Source organism: Osmerus mordax, chromosome 7 (genome assembly GCF_038355195.1).
Source record: "Osmerus mordax isolate fOsmMor3 chromosome 7, fOsmMor3.pri, whole genome shotgun sequence".
NCBI classification, from domain to species: Eukaryota; Metazoa; Chordata; class Actinopteri; order Osmeriformes; family Osmeridae; genus Osmerus; species Osmerus mordax.
Genome location: NC_090056.1, coordinates 18,567,104 through 18,583,650, shown reverse-complemented (window position 1 = coordinate 18,583,650; position 16,547 = coordinate 18,567,104). Strand labels below are relative to the sequence as shown.

The following is a 16,547-nucleotide window of genomic DNA, read 5'->3' as shown; positions in this document are numbered from 1 at the left end:
CTTTATTACTTAGAAACGTCAAAAGAAAAAAAAAAGGTGTAATGACTAACCCTAGCCTATAAATTCAACATATACGTACATAAAATCATAACTAATATTTAAATATTTTGTAAAAAAAAATAGGATTCAATAATCAGACTGATTACAAACAAGCTGCAATGTTGTGTAACATTGATGAGCTCGTCTAGGTTTTTAGCTCACCCCCTCCTCCTATTGGGTCATTAGCTCATGTGAAAGCTGTTTTTCACTAAACACCCCCCCCCCCCCGCCCATCTCTCTTCTCCGAATATCCCCCTCCCCCCATCCATTAGCTCTCTTTCACTGTCCCGACACCCCTCCCCCTCCCAGCCTGTTTCCATACTTTCAGTACATCGTGTACGATGTACCCAGCTGAACATGAGAACACTCACACATTGTTGTGGCGCGCGTGCCGTATACACCAGACACGCGGAGGGGAGCTAACATGTTAGCATGTGATAGCGTATCGAGACGTAGCGATACGCATAATTAACATGGTGAACCCCGTCTCACCCGGACTTGTTGTTTGTTAAATAAAGCAGGCTAATCAGACACAATGAGGAGGCCGCAGACAGGTCAAAGGTCATCTGTGGTCATATTTTTTCAGAGTTTCTGTTTTATTCATGGCTTGTATCGTGTGCGTAATGGGGTAATTAAGACACTGGCTACTTTTGTGTTTTATGACTTAATCCTCTTACTTTACTCTCAATAGGGGGGACTCTTTCACTACCTCTCTCTGCCTTAATACCTTTCTCTCAAATATAGGCTACACGTTTTCAAGCCGTTCATGGATCTACAGGATCCCATTAGTGGAGATACTTGGGTATTATGACTTTGATTCTATTGGTTTTAGATGTCCAATGGCTATAGTTGTGAATTAAGTAGCTGAATTCCTGGTCTTCAGGAAAATGTGTCACCTGTCAGTGTGAATCTAATTCAAAACCATGATAATAGCCTTGAGCAGTCTTCAATGCCCAAATATGTAAACAAGGCACGGACAGCTGGCAGTTTTTTTTAAGGACAAGAAGGATGATCAACATGCCTATATGACCAGTGGATTTAGACTTAATGTTGTCAAGCATTCTCAGTAGGCCTAATGGATCAGGTTTGCCAGTGGACTCAAAACACAAACTCTGCACTTTTCAAAATCGTTGTGGTTTTGAAATGGACCTCATAAAACCCCTCTTCACATAAAAAGTGTAATTTTAAATGTTTATTTAAATAAAACCTCTCTAACAACAACACAGTTCTTTCTATAATGGCACCGATCCACATCACGTTGTTGTTCACTGAGGAATACAGACGTGTTTACCCAGGGTTTGAGCCGGTTTGAATTTCGGCCAGATCTAACAAGCCTTGTGGGATAATCCAGCGAGGCAGACAGCCGCGGGGATCTCAGGGATTATTGACGGCTGTGGGAAACGGCCTCCTCCATTTGGTGATTTAGCTCAGTACGCCGTGTTCGTTCATGGCAACAGTAAAATACACCGGCATAACAGCTCAGTGCGCTGAGATGGTCTGACATTAGGCACAACTGAAAAATCTACCGCCATTAACTGTCCCCATGTGTGTCTGACACTTGTCATCTTTTGCAGTGCTTGGGATTGGAGGTATGGATTAATGTGTTTTGTTTCTGAACAAATTGTACGGTACCATTTTAGAAGAACAGCCTAATAATAAAACCAAAGACCAATAACTATTTTTGATCATTTATTTCAAGAAAAACAGAAGTTGTCAAACATATTTACAGCAAACAAAAAAACGATGCTTTGCTAAAACATCTAATGGCTCCAGTCTGCTTTATAAACCAAAAAAGCTTGTATTTTACATGACATCATGAAAGACACATTATAGTATACACTTCACAGAGGTTCTGAAAGACTTTTGAGTTGAGGATATACCAAACAGAAAACAACAAATGGACTGTGGTTTCTCGCACAATGTTTGGAAAGTGAGAAAGAAGGTGTGATTATAGAGGGTTGCATAGCGGAGAAAATGTTGGTTGGTTTTCAAGTGGAATTATGCTAACTGTACAAGGAGTACTACCAAAGGACCCTGAGGAACACCAGGAAACTCAAATGATAGTTTCCCACCATGATAACATTGACTCACCATTTTTATAATCCCTGTTCAGTAGCTTAAGTGGTGGAGGGAGGTAATGTCCTCTCACACCACTTGATCACAGTTTTGTACTGAGCTCAGGTGGTCAACATAAGGGTTATATTGGAGCACTCCTGCACTTAACACTGAGAAAGCGGTTTAAAGGTTCCCAACAGTTCGATTAACACAGGTCGATTTATTTTTCCAGGTATGTAATTGGTCCCTTAGGTAGAAGCTCAAGTGTGAGGAATACAGGTTTTAAGTCAAGGTGGTTCACTCAAGTGTAACACGAACACAGGGGTATCTGAGAAAAGTGAGAGGTGAGAGTTTTGTTGTAAGTAACTGTCTAAATAACTGTGAATCTTCTGCTAAGGTATTTAGAATATCAAGTGGTAGCTCACAAAAACCACACAGAATCACAGATGTTTTAGGTAAGTTGGTTGAGGTTGAAGATAAAGTCAGAGGTAAAAATTCCAAAAAACTAAGTATTCACCCCAAAGTAATAGCTTTCTGAACCCAGTTAATGCTGACTGAAACTACTCTAAATTGACATTTTCAAGTGAAACTGCCAAAAGGAAGGAGACCTTCCAGACTTCTAGGAAAATGAGGTAGGACCAGACTATCAACACACTTGTCCAAGTGTCTATCACCGTGTTGAGTTTATGTAAACTGTTAAACTAAAACCAGTACAATCTTCTAAACTGGACCTACAAATAAATAAGGAGTAGTTTGCCTAAACGTAAGTATAGGTAACGCAAGTATCCTCCCTAAAAAATAAATCCTGCACAAGAGTCATCAAGTCCTCAAACACCATCAACCTCCATGCTCTTGGGAGCCTAAATCAGACTGTGGACAACATGCCCAATACAGAATCAGACTTGAGGCTCCACGTGCATTTAATCCAGCGGTTCATGTTGGTGCCTGTCGACTGGACAATCCCATGCCAGGATATCTGTAACGCCCTGCGGTGCTGACTGTCTGCTACCTGAACAGACATCTGTTGTTTTGTAGGGAGAACTTACAACAGGGATCATAACTAGAATTCACTTTACAATCCTGTAGGTAGCAACATGGGGGGGTGGTAGTGTTTGTGAAACAATAACGATATCTAGACACTGCTTTGTGTACTTCACTGAGAGTGCGTTGGTGTTTCGATCCCATACACCCCATATCATGCTGTTGACGTTTGTGCTCCTTTACAGGAAGTGACACGGGTGGGTCTTGGCTCAGTGGAGAGCCAGAAACAAGGCGCCGTGCCCCCTAGGACTGCAAGGTGCACGGGATGAGCTTACTCACTATTGAACACAGACAGAGAAACCAACTGGTGCCTCGACAACGTTTTACAAAGCATGTTTGTCACATTCTGGCGTTTTCAAAACGCTCCCTTAAAAGAGAAGAGAGGTGCTTTATCGGGGCAATTATAATGGTCTGACATTGAACTGTTTCGAGTTTGCATTCTGTTACATCCTTGTTTGGGAGTAGCTCGGGGTACCGTTTCCCAGTCCCAAATTACTCCAATGAAGCACCCCTTTAACAGATATTAAAGAACCATTAAATCACAAAGATCTGAAGATTTCGATCACAACTGTCATTTGATCCCATACCATTAACCATAACATTATTTACAGTTTAACAGCAAATTCCTGTGAAACAACACATTGGTATCCATAATCAAATCAGTAAATAAGAAAGTTAACAAGGAATTTAAAAGATTCCCATTTTCCCTATAAATCCAAAAGACTGCAAAGTCATTCCTCAAATATATTTAACAATTTGTCTTGATTTTGATGAGTCACACACAAACCCACATCAAAACTACAAGAGGCTCAGAGTCGCCATCATTTACATTTTGTATAATGTAAGACTTTTCATAACCGGTAGTCAACCAAATTAACAATCTATTTCAGATAGAAGGTTAACTTTTGATACACACTGGGATAAATAACCCAGTTATCTGATTCATAAAAATAAAAAATATATTGGTATAAGCAGTTGCTAATGCCCATGATCTCATCTGGGAACCGGGCACGTTTTGGCTTCAAATGCACAAAATATGAACTGATATAGGCCTGTTAAGAGAGGGCAAACAATAGACTGCATGACAAAAGCGAATAAAAAATGTCATTATTTTGGAATCAAATTGTTTACGCCTTCATTTGATGGGGGTAAAATAAGGCACAAGGGTGTAACGGAAGGGACAGCGAAGGTTCAGCTTCTTTTTTGACAATGAAATCAACATTTGAGCTGGAGGAACATGGGACACTGTGTACCCACCATTTTCACATTGCACTTTCACAGTCCCTTTATCTTCATTGGTGGTCAAAGTTGATCCTTTTTTTAGTCTGGTGTAGTGGGTACACAGTGCAACATGCTAGCCTCCTGAAGGCTAAGCCCTCACCCATCAAGCAGAGCAACACATGCCAACATAACAGGGTAGGTGGACAACATTGCTGTATTAAGTGCTGACCAATAGTTGGGGGATAAAAAAAAAAAAATCTGTGCCAAGACTAGGTTCATTTCAAACTAGACTTTTCCCCTAAAACATTCCAAACATTGATTATTTTGCAGACTCCAAACTTAGCCCAGGAACACTTTGTGGCACAGTCACACCTTGCTAACAGGTCAATGTCATTCGCTTGATCATGATTATAGTAACAACATCCAAATTAGGATGGAAGGAAACATGGGAGACTGGTATTCCTTATGAAGCGATTGCATAGCTTTCACATGTGTGGTCATCCTGGGTTTTCAGAAGGGCTGGCCAGCCCTTCACATATTCTCCTGCAGGGTTTTCTTCACATTCTGTAATGATGGGGGAGGTTCACAGTTCAGAGATTCTTTCTGTCCATTTTTCCATTTCTGCACAGACGTGGAACTCCACATTGACTTGGTAAACAAACCTGCAGACAGGAGAAGGAAAAATATCGGTTGGACGTTAGCACACACGGGATAAGGATTAACCGGACAATCAGAAAAATCTAATTCTGGCCAAGTGATTTGGAGCAGTAGGGAAATTCTGGCGTGACTCGTTGAACTGTAGAAATGACTCGCCTGAATGTAAATATAGAACTGCTGCATTATGTAAGGCCATTAAAGTATACATGCCTAGCAGTAGGCACTGTGTCATGCAACCTCATTGCGTGCCCTATGGATAAAACCCATGAACCAAAAGCGATCTTGGTTTAATATCTTACACTGGATTTCAGTTATATCCTTCTCAACATGGGATTTGAGTATGTTTCCCACACCCTCCGGTCAACGAGTTTGCGATATAAACAAAAGCTACAAGGAGGCTGATTGGTTGACACGATGTTTGAGGACACCAATCATGACACAGAACTTACCCAGGAGAAATTATATAAAACTGGGCTTTGTTATATAAATCGCTTTGAAACCAAAACAAATAAACAATCCCAAACATGACATATGATGACGTAACGTAGATCCTACACTTTTAATTCCAATGACACTCTCCATCAAAAAGAAAAGTCGGTTGTAAATAGGGTCAACATACTACAGAAAGCCAAGCGTTGCCTTGTGTTCCCTAGGTTACCTAACCCTTCAAAACACGCTCAGCGCACAAGTGGGTCACAGTTGATTCTGAATCAAGCACAACTTAGGAGAAAATCTCACGACACGCAAAACCAGTCTGAAAACGTCCTCAATGGCATCCATTACTCCTCCCTTCTAGCTATGCCAGCAGGAAATAACACAAGAGCGTACCAATCCTATTAAAGTTCACATACCTAAGTTACACACCCATTATATAAAAATGAAACAGTCAACCAGCCTCTTCTCTTGAGTCAGAGAAAGCACCCAGCTTGTCACGTTGCCTAAGTGAAGCACCTGGAGATGGTGGGCCCCTTTCCTTGTGCTTATGTCAGCACTCTGACACTGAGTGTGCCTGGAGACGAACTTGCAGCAGACAGGCTGCGAGGCAGCCAGGACCGACCAACCGGGACCGACCAGCCGGGACTGACTCAGGTCAATAGCTCACATCTCAGATTGATGGCTGTCAGATGGTTCTGCCTTCACTGTTCAGTATGCAAAGCCACCATGCGCAACCAGGGAAATATAATACAGACCTGACAGTAAATACGTAAAATAAGACCAGTTAAGTTAAGACTAGTTAAGTTAAGACTGGTTAAGTTAAGACTGGTTAAGTTAAGACTAGTTAAATCAAGACTAGTTAAATCAAGACTAGTTAAATCAAGACTAGTTAAATCAAGACTAGTTAAGTTAACACTGGGCTGCTTGAGAAGACAGAGAAGTCTTGAGGACCATTTTAGGAGGGAGTAACACATGTTCCTGGCACGTCTCCCGTACTCCAGCACACACAATAACACGAGTGGCTGTCCTGTATAACTGCCAAACCCAGAAATAAGCTCTGTAAACACACCGTTTAAACCACACTTCTACGGCTTGGAGCATCAGTGCACAGTACCCCAAAACCGATACAAACGCATGCCCTAATGATTCATGACCACAACCGCAGCGTTGCAGGTCTAACGGGGGCTCGGGGAAACTGAGCTTCATTGTGTGACTTCAACCACCCCCAGACGTTACATAACTGAGCCAGAAGGGCTACCTTGTTCAAATCCAGTCCAGACTGGTATCTCTGGGGAAGGAAAGGGGGCCGGAGGGGATCGGCTTCCCTGCTGTCACACTAACAACAATTTACCTTCACAGCTGGAGGAAAGAACATTGGCTGTTTTTACAAGCTAGTTTTTATTTATTTATTATTTTTATTTTGTGGTTGCACGAACCAAACTAAACTAAATGAGGTTGAAAAGTCTCAATCTAAAAAAAAATTATATATATAACTTTTAATAATTTTAATAGCCTTATTAGCCTCTGATATAATAGTTTTTCACATGGGAACAAATTAAGCAGAAGAGTTGTCTTGGGATAAGGTCGTCAGAGGCCACACTACTTTAACCGTCTATTGCCTTTTAAAATAACAGCCTTGAAATCACCAGGTCCACCCCTGCCTATCAAACCGTGTTATTATCCGTAAACTACCTGCCCAAATCAAAGGAATCCCTTTCAAACTAAAAATGGAGCGTGTCACTCTCTGTCTTCTTCAACTCTCAGGAGTGCTGAGGACCATCATTCCCTCACACTCAACCAAGCAGAATAATTTCCCTCCGTAAGTCTGAAAGGACTGGAAGGCTTCGTCCACCCACCACTGCCACACATCTTCTGTAATTACACAACAAGGAGTCATGGCAACACATGCCAGGCTCACCCCAGAGAGAGAGAGACTCTGTCAGCACAGCAATTAAAAGCAGAAGGGGAGTCTGGTCTTCAACCAAACCGGTTATTTCTAGCCAGGCTGACCACACCACTAGACCAATAGAGAGCTCAGGGAAGGTGAAGTGTAACTCAGAAAGAGCAAACAGCCTGCCACACCAAACTGAAAGTTGGCTCGGCAACTTTGGGTGAAATAAATGCTCTAAGCCTCAGGTAAACAAACACACACACACACACACACACACACACACACACATCTTGAAGTGATCCCTCCACAGGGGAATTAACAGTTGAGGACTGTGGCTACAGTTTTCTGATTGCTACAGACTTCAGGACCCTCTGTCACATTGTAAACAAATAAGAACCTGGGATAATGTGGACTCTCAAAGTCGGTGTATAGTATAGTGCCACTTAGGACATTAGGTCCTCTGTCCTACTCACAGAAGCTGCAGATTCCCCTTCTCATCTATAATTTAGACTCTAAAAGGCCCAGAAAATGGCTGCACAAAAGGCTTGCAGTCATGTAAACATTCAAAGTTACCAGGACTGACCGTAAACATACTTTTGTAACTAGCAGTTATATAAAAAATATAAATCAATCAAAGGAACGAAGTTGGCAAACAGTACTGGTGGACTGACAGCTAGCAGTTGAGATTTACATTTACATTTAGACATTTAGCAGACGCTCTTATCCAGAGCGACTTACAGTAAGTACAGGGACATTCCCCCGAGGCAAGTAGGGTGAAGTGCCTTGCCCAAGGACACAACGTCATTTTTGGCACAGCGGGGAATCGAACTGGAAACCTTCTGATTACTAGCCCGACTCCCTAACCGCTCAGCCACCTGACTCCCTACGAGAGTTGAGATCCCTGAGATGCTGAGTTGTGTTCGACGAGAGGCGGAGGGCCTGGAAACGCCACTGAGGTTCCCAGAGTTACAGACCACCGCATTGGTTACTACGGTTCCCAGTTACAGAGCACCACATTGGTTACTGAGGTTCCCAGAGTTACAGACCACCGCATTGGTTACTGAGGTTCCCAGAGTTACAGAACACTGCATTGGTTACTAAGGTTCCCAGAGTTACAGAGCACCGCATTGGTCGACCCCTCTCTGAACTAGCAGCGAGAACAATGCAGCTAGGTGTTTCTTAATAGTTAACTTTGCAATGAGGCCAAAAAAAAACAAAAAAAGAAGAAAATAAATAACTGGGTCTTTGTTATACTGATTATTGCTAACGCTGGCCTTGTTTTTAGGCCAAATTCAGTTCTGTTTTTATGACTCTATTCAGGATATTCGAGCTGAGAACATTCATGATATTATCTTTAATTGGACCATGCTGACAGTTGCTAGAACCACTAAATGGTTTTTAAAGTGCTCAGTTGATAGAAGGACCGCACAAAAAAAGCACATTCCACCTCCCAGCTGAGGGGCCCTTTTCCACAAGCACTGTATAGTTCTCCCCTTGCACCTCCCCCCCTCGTAACATAACCCAACGTCACCCCCTACACCTTCTCCCGCTCACTAAAAACCCTACCGTCGTGTTCCCCTACCAACATTTGAGTCCCTAGGTATTGTTTTATTTTATTTTAACCATTTCTTTTATACATTTTCATATACTTTCTCTAACTTTACCCCTCTACCACCCTCCACCCTCCCCTCTTTTCAGACACACACACACACACACACACACACACACACACACACACAGTAACAGCTTCCCTGGTAATCAGCCTCTATACATACAGTTCAGCCACGCCCACAAGCCTCAGAGTACATACCGTCCTGTACATTCAAACCGCTGTCCAAACAACCGCACTTCGACACACACCAATGGGTAAAGACAGAAGTGGAAAAGGCAACTTTGTTCCCTTTGCCTCATGGCCTTGTTTTGAAGTGTACACAGTGTCCAAACCCGTGGCCTGTTTGAGATATTATCTAGGTTGAAGTTCCAGTAGTACCACCCTTTGTAAATAAGATGTACATCATACATGTACCTAAACCCATACAGAGAGAGACCTCACGGACAATGTTTTCTTCTTACGACTTAAATTTGGCATGTGGCATGGTCTATCACTTCCAAAAACGACCCAAGACTGTCTTGGCGGTCAATAGAAACAAAAAAAAAACAAACAAAAAAAATACTTTCATATTAAATAGCAACATTAGACGAGGTAAACCTACAGAGTGCTACAGTGAACTGGCCTGCTGTACAGAAGCAGAGCGGCGGGCGGGCGGGCAAGGAGAGGACAAAATGTTCCAAACGTGATCTGTGGTAAACCCTCAGAGAGCAGTGAGCCCATTGTCTGCCACGATGAGAGGGGGGGAGGGGGAGGGGGGGGAGACGGTTTAACCCCCGAGGAGCAGCTGATGTCTGAGTGCTGCTGTTCTGAGAGGAAGGGGAGAAGGGGCGACTGTACCCCTAAACCCAGCACGCTGCGTGTGTTTGTGTTTGCGTAGGTAAACCAAACAAATAGAGATGATGACCATGGTTATGGTCTCCGTGACGATGATCTCAATTTCAGTTTGGAGGTCTAATCCCCTGCTTCTAATTAGAGTGCTGAAAGGATTTGCACTTAACACAGGTCAAAATCCCTTATCATGCTACGTGCACACACACACACACACACACACCCCTGCCTCCGCTCCGCAGCACTAATCCCCCTCTTTCTCTGACAGATGATGGATTCTCCCATTTGGATGAGGAGACAGGGAGGGGAGGGGGGGGGGGGAGAGCATGGTTATGTAAGACCTGTCCCAGAAAGCTTTAGGAGGAGAATGAGGCCACTCTGCTCCTGATGACGAAGGTACGCAACACCCGCCTCTGCCGCCAAGTCACTCACAGCTCACTGAGCAGCTGGGGACAGCCAGGCAGGGGACCGGGTCAGAGAGGGATTGGAAGCACACAAAACAAGGGTTCGGTTAGGAGAGCTGGAGTTTCGATCCGAAGCTGGCCTCAGTTGCTGGTTCAGAGGAGGCCTGGTGGGCTTCCAAGGCTGGCTTCCTCTAACCACAGATCAGGCCGGATTGTAGATTACTAGAACAGATGTGTATCGTGTTGTGAAGAGACAATTATAGCAAGGGCTGGGTGTTCCATCCAGCAAATCAACACCATCACATCTCTTCTGGGACTCCCCCCCACAGCATGCCAATCAATTCCATCTCGGGGGGAGGGGGGGGGGGCTTTAACAAGGCACTGCCTCAGAGTTGTCAGTCTGAAGTCTCTCTGGTGACTCAGCCATTTCCAGCTAATGGCATGGGACTGTGCAGCATAACGATCAGTCAGATAACAGCACTTACAGCTCACTGAGAACCCCCCCCAAGGCAATTACAGCCTCGCTATAGGGACTGGGTGCAGGGAGTTAGGTGGCTGAGCGGTAAGGGAGTCGGGCTAGTAATCGGAAGGTTGCTGGTTCGATTCCCCGGCAGTGCCAAATGACATTGTGTCTTTGGGCAAGGCTGGATAAGTGCGTCTGCTAAATGATTAAATGTAAATGTGTTGTCTTGCCTATATAGAGATAAGACTATTCTGTCTTTCTGAACAACAACAAAAGTTAGGTTGGGTTCGCCATGCAGACCGAACGCTCCATGACTCGACACGACTTAGTCAAAACTCCCAAGTTGCTAAGCATGCGTCGTTGGTTTAAACGAGTTGTGTCAGATATTCTCACATCCTGATCAACAGAACAGGATTGACCTGCCAGGTTCAGGCCCCGGGGCGGTGAACACGAGCCAACAACCTGTAGAGCTGTCAGAACGAACAAAGTGTGGGCCGGGATCCGAGTTAGTCAACCTGACAGGAACGCGAAACAGCACACAGGGCAGGGAGTTGGCGTGTGAAAGGTACCCAGGTCGACTGGGTACACACACGCAAATAAAAGCCCAATTAGAAGCTATATGGATAGAGTTATTAAGAGTTGCTGGGAGAGAGGGTTTTTAGACTAGCTCTGGCAACCTCCATGGGTACAGTCTGGCCCTCAGGGGAAGTAGGACAGCTTTGATTAAAACCACAGAGAGAATGAAAAAAAGAGAGAGAAAATGATAGACAAAACCTGAGAGAGAACGAAAGAGAGCGAGAGAGAGGGGGGGGGGGGGGGGTGGTCGGCTGAATGAATAGAATAACAACGTCGGCAACAAAAGCAGAGCAGGAACTTGGGGCATTCCTGTCTGGGCTCTGGGCACAGCATGTTTATCCTTTGACAGTCTGAACTGGACTTCAGCTAGCAGCCATATTCCCTTCATATTCTCTCTGTATCTGCCTCGCGTCTGTGTGAACCGAGATGAAATGAATGAAATTCAAGCTGTCAAGAAACAAGTAGCTTTCACTGCTTGAAGTGGGTACCAATGAAAAGCTGATAAGCCCTTCACAGGAACGCAGCCCTAAGCTCAACACAGAACAGGAATGTATTTCTTGCTAACTAAGCAGAAAGGCGCCAGATCAGCTGGAGATGTTGTGACCAATCACAAATGAGTGACATCACAACCAGTTGCCAATGCACTTGAGGTTGATGGGTAAACAACATAATAGGATTAACTTCTAAAATGGGGTCAAGGTGGCCATGCTGAGTTGTGTTCATCTAAAAGGAATACATATAAGTAGTGTGCGTATGCCTGTGTGTGTGTGTGTGTGTGTGTGTGTGTGTCTAAGAGTGTATATATGTTAATAAGTGTGTGTGTGTGTATGCTTGTGCATGTGTGGAAAAGGGAAGTTAGAACTGTACCTGTTTAAAGACGGGCTCCCTTCTCTGTCTGGGTGAGGGTTGTAAAGGTGAGGGGGGAGGAAGGGGGGGGGGGGGTCACGCGGCACACGTGACCTGGTCCACCCGCACCTCCAGCTGGAAGGCATCGGGCCGGTCCTGGGGGTTGACGGCCAGCATGTCCTGGAGCAGCTTCTTCACCCCCTCCGACATGGAGCTCCGGGTCTTCTGGGGGATGTGGAGCACCATCTTGGGGTTCTCCAACAGGGCCTCGCCCACGGGCACGATCTCCGAGCCCTGCCGGATGTAGGTGCCCAGGAGCTCGCGCTTGGAGTCTGCGTCAATGAAGGTGATCCTCTCGATCATGGCCCAGATGATGATGCCCAGGGCGAAGATGTCCGCCTTGGCCGTGTAGTGACCCTCCCACACCTCGGGCGCCATGAAGAAGTCCGATCCGCAGGCTGACGACAGCCAGAACTTGTTGACGTTCACCGAGGTGTTTTTGTTGTGGTTGCCGCCGCCTCCTCCTCCGCCCGCCAGGCAGCAGTCCTCCCCGTCCTTCCCTCCGGCTCCTCCCAGGCCAGCGCACACCTTGCTTAGGCCGAAGTCGGCCACCTTGAGCACGGGCGAGCCGGACTTCTGCGAGATGAGGATGTTGTCGGGCTTCAGGTCGCGGTGGACGATGTTGTTCTTGTGGAGGAAGGCGACGGCACTGGTGAGCTGCCGCATGAAGCTCCTGTTGGTTCGGGGGTCGGGTCGCCGTGACAGGATATACTGGTTGAGGTCGCCGCCTTCGCAGAACTCCATGACGAACCACAGGTAGCAGGGCTCCTCGGGGTAGCCTAGTACCCGCTCACCTGGGAGGGGGGAGGAAACCGCACGTCAGTCAAAAAGGTTTCTGGCAGAAGAAGACTTAACAACATGGCAGTTAACTGGCACACGAAGCCAGTTTGTTGAAGCTCAGTCTCTGGCAGCGCCCTCACTGTAGCTCCGCCCTCGGATGGTTTCTAAGGTGATGACACGTCAAATGGAACACAGTGTACAATTCTGGATTTAAGCTCATGACAAAGACCTATAGAAAAGCCCATTGTGCGGTTCAACACTAATATCAATGACAGTAATGGAATCTTCCAAGTTTTGGAAACAAAGATGGCCAAACAATTTGTTTCCACTCCTGTATCTGGCCTTGGAGGTTGGTCTAAGGCCTACACCCACTAGCCAATAACAATCTCTAAGCCTATAGGACAATACTTATATCAATATATAATGTATTTCTGAGTTTAAAAGATCCTCAGTCACCATAATCTTGTTAGATCAAGATTGGGGACTGCTGCTCACAGGCAGTTATGTCAGACATAAAGATCGTTCTGTTTAACCCACATCTTTAATGAGATGTCGAAATGGAAACAAATAAGACGCAGTGCTCTGAGATCAGAGCCCCTTGACCCCTAAATAAACACTGTCTCGCAGTTTAACCCAGACTTGAGCCTCGTGTCGAGAGATTGTTTTCAATGCAGTCACACTCACGTTACAAGTTCAATCTGATTGGTTTGGTTAAAAAATCTAAACAAAACTCCAGCCAATTGGATTGAGACGCTTCCCACCCAACGCAACCCCCTCCCTTCCTGAACTATGACCAATGAACCAGTAGGATTTGTTGTTTAAATAAACTATGCTGAGCTATCTAAATGTTAAACTGTAGGGCTGCTAGGACAGAGTAATGCCCTGGTGTTGGGACTGTGCCCAGGATATCCAGCGCAGGACAGGTAATCTGTCTGTGTCCCACAACTGCTGCTTAAGCTTATTTCAGCAGATTCAAGATGTCTAGAGGAGGGAAAATTAGAAGTTTAGAAAGCCAGGCTTGAGAGGAAATCCCCTCTCCAGACTGTCCCCAAAGGCCAAGAGACTCTCATCAACATTAAGCCCGGATGTCAGAGCAGAAACCACTACCTGACCAAATATGTATTTGATTACAAAGAAAGTTTGAATATATATATACACCTACAATAGGTTAGGTTTGGATCATGCCTACTGGTTCGGACTGAATTTGAATTATATTCTGAATTTAACAGGGCAGAGAAACACACCACTGTGCCTTTCTCCCTGAATGTTTTAGTGTTTTAAACTTAACACCATACATTCAACATGTGGATGGAGTAAACATATCAATTATGTGTCTCCAATGCCTAGTACTGAAGTGTCAAATATAAACATATAATAACATCATGTTAACACAATAAAGTCCAACCCCTGAACATTAACTTTACATGTTATAATCGGGGGCACACAGAAGGGAGACTGGTTCAGACTCTTTAACGTCAGGGCTGAGACAAAACTGGGTTATCCTTGTAAAAAAAAAAAAAAATAGGCCAAGATGTTGCTGATGCAGCCATATACTGTATAATAACAGTATACCTGTTGACATTTAAATATAGCATACAGAAGCTCATTAGCTTCATCAAATTCTTCAAACAAAGATGTCAGGGCCATGATTACTATTTCATGGGTTGACAAGACTAGTGGTTGAAATGGTGACACTTACATAACAAACTATCAGACCCAGTAAGGGCTCTGTGCTTTAAAGTGTGAGATTAAACAGATATGTTTAAGCAAAAGTATCTAAATACAACAAGATTAGAAAGATAATATGTTGTTGAGATAAATGTCAATAACTAATATTTTGGGTCAAACTGGATATAAATATAATGGGCCCAGTTGGATATTTAGAAATATATATAGATTATTGATGATGGAACTAACGGTTTAACAGCTGCATATCCAGTCCCAAATAACTTTGTTGTGCTATATAGACATTTACATAGAACAACGAATGGGTTAACATATGGCAAACTAGTACACCATGTTCTCTCGCGAGCTAGGAATAGCACACAGTGCATTTCAAACTCCAACCTATAGCGTCGACGTATACATTTCCAAATATTTTTTGTAATTATATCACAGACTATTGATCTCTTTAGTTACAAGAAAAGGGAATCAAGTGATTTACCCATCAATAATTATCGATCAACGCTATCGCCTATTGTTTATATATCTGTTCATGTATTGTTGCGATATAAATCAGTATGAGTGGAAACAATGTAACATTATAAATTACATCTTAAGTGTTAATTTCAGTAAGCTAAATCGAAACTGGTCCTCATTTAAGCCAAGAATGTATGGGAACCTAAGGGCAATCCTATTGCTGGCTAGAAGAGTCATTGTTTTGATTAGCCTGCTTGGCTATGAATTTCCTTGTTTCTTTTGTCACCTCTGTTGTGCTCGGTCTTCACATTTCAACCATTAACAGGAAAGGAGACGAGGGATACAATGAAAGACTTAATAGTCGGAGAATGTACAATGTAAACAATTACCTTTGATTGAAGTCTCCACTAGCCGCAGGTATTGCTTGGACCTTTTATTCCCATGACTCATTTTTTGGGCCATGCCATTCCTTTGTAGAACACATTCCTCGAGCTGTACCACATTCTCGTGCTTCTTCTCCAGGCTTGCCAAGGCCCAAAATTCGGCTAGAGCGAGCTCTACGTTCTCAGGTGCGTCGCACTGGAGCTTCTTAACCGCTACCCTAGCCCCAGTCTTACGTGCAATTGCCTCGTAAACTACCCCATAACTGCCCCTTCCAACCTCTCGCAATAAACTATAACGCGGTGCCATGACTAGGGCATGCTCCAGGTTTTCATTTTTGAAGTAGTTAGTGGAGAAACAGTCCTCTTCCATGGGGACATCGACGTCCTCGTTGTTGTTATACTCTACCTTGAGCGTCCTCAGCACTTTGTTCACGTCCCTTTTCATTTTCACGTTTGCATTTTGTGCTTCTTGTCTTCGACAGGCCCGCGTGCTCCTTATCTTTCGCCGCCTCCCATTGCAAATATCCATGACTTCTTCTTTGTTGAAAATAAGTGTGTAGCTAAAATGTGTGTATCTTTCATTACTTTACCTCAAACTACTAAAGTTTGAACTACTGACCTTTGTTGGTTGTGGCTTAATCCTTAATAGTCTATTAACTAAATGGTTTAATGCAACAAAAAAATACACTATCCTCTAACAGAGATGTGCTCTGGAGTTTTGATTCATAAACAAGTGTTCCGGCCTCCAAAGTACGGAGGGGAACAGGAGGCGTGGCTTCGATAGACTCCTCCATTTTCACGTCACGCAGGTGGGTGAAAAAGCAGAACACGAATATCTTCTCTTTGTAACTGAAAAGCGTTTCCCTCAATAATTAAAATAACATCGTGTAATACGATGAAATAATAGTACCAGTAAATTTCACGGGTCATACTTTCAAATCGTTGAACGGTATGGGATTTTGTGTGAGGTCGCACGCATCGAATAAGTGCAGCTACATAGAAATGCTAATGAGGGAAATCCAACTATGGATACGGGGGTGGAGTGTGGTTAGAACACGTTAGATTTGTTTTTATTTCGAGTCATTCAGTTACAGCTCTGGTGAGGTTATCGATACTG

The 16,547-nt window shown here is 44.0% G+C and overlaps 1 protein-coding gene across 1 annotated transcript; it reads right to left on the bottom strand.

Annotated features, from left to right (window-relative positions):
• Nucleotides 1–1,715: 1,715 nt before the first annotated feature.
• Nucleotides 1,716–16,055, bottom strand: stk35 (serine/threonine kinase 35). Its single transcript, XM_067240625.1, has 3 exons — nucleotides 15,437–16,055; nucleotides 12,090–12,922; nucleotides 1,716–5,018 (listed from the first exon to the last, which is right to left on the bottom strand). The coding sequence occupies exons 1-2, from the start codon at nucleotides 15,957–15,959 to the stop codon at nucleotides 12,165–12,167; spliced, it is 1,281 nt and encodes a 426-aa protein (XP_067096726.1). The 5' UTR covers nucleotides 15,960–16,055; the 3' UTR covers nucleotides 1,716–5,018; nucleotides 12,090–12,164.
• Nucleotides 16,056–16,547: the final 492 nt, after the last annotated feature.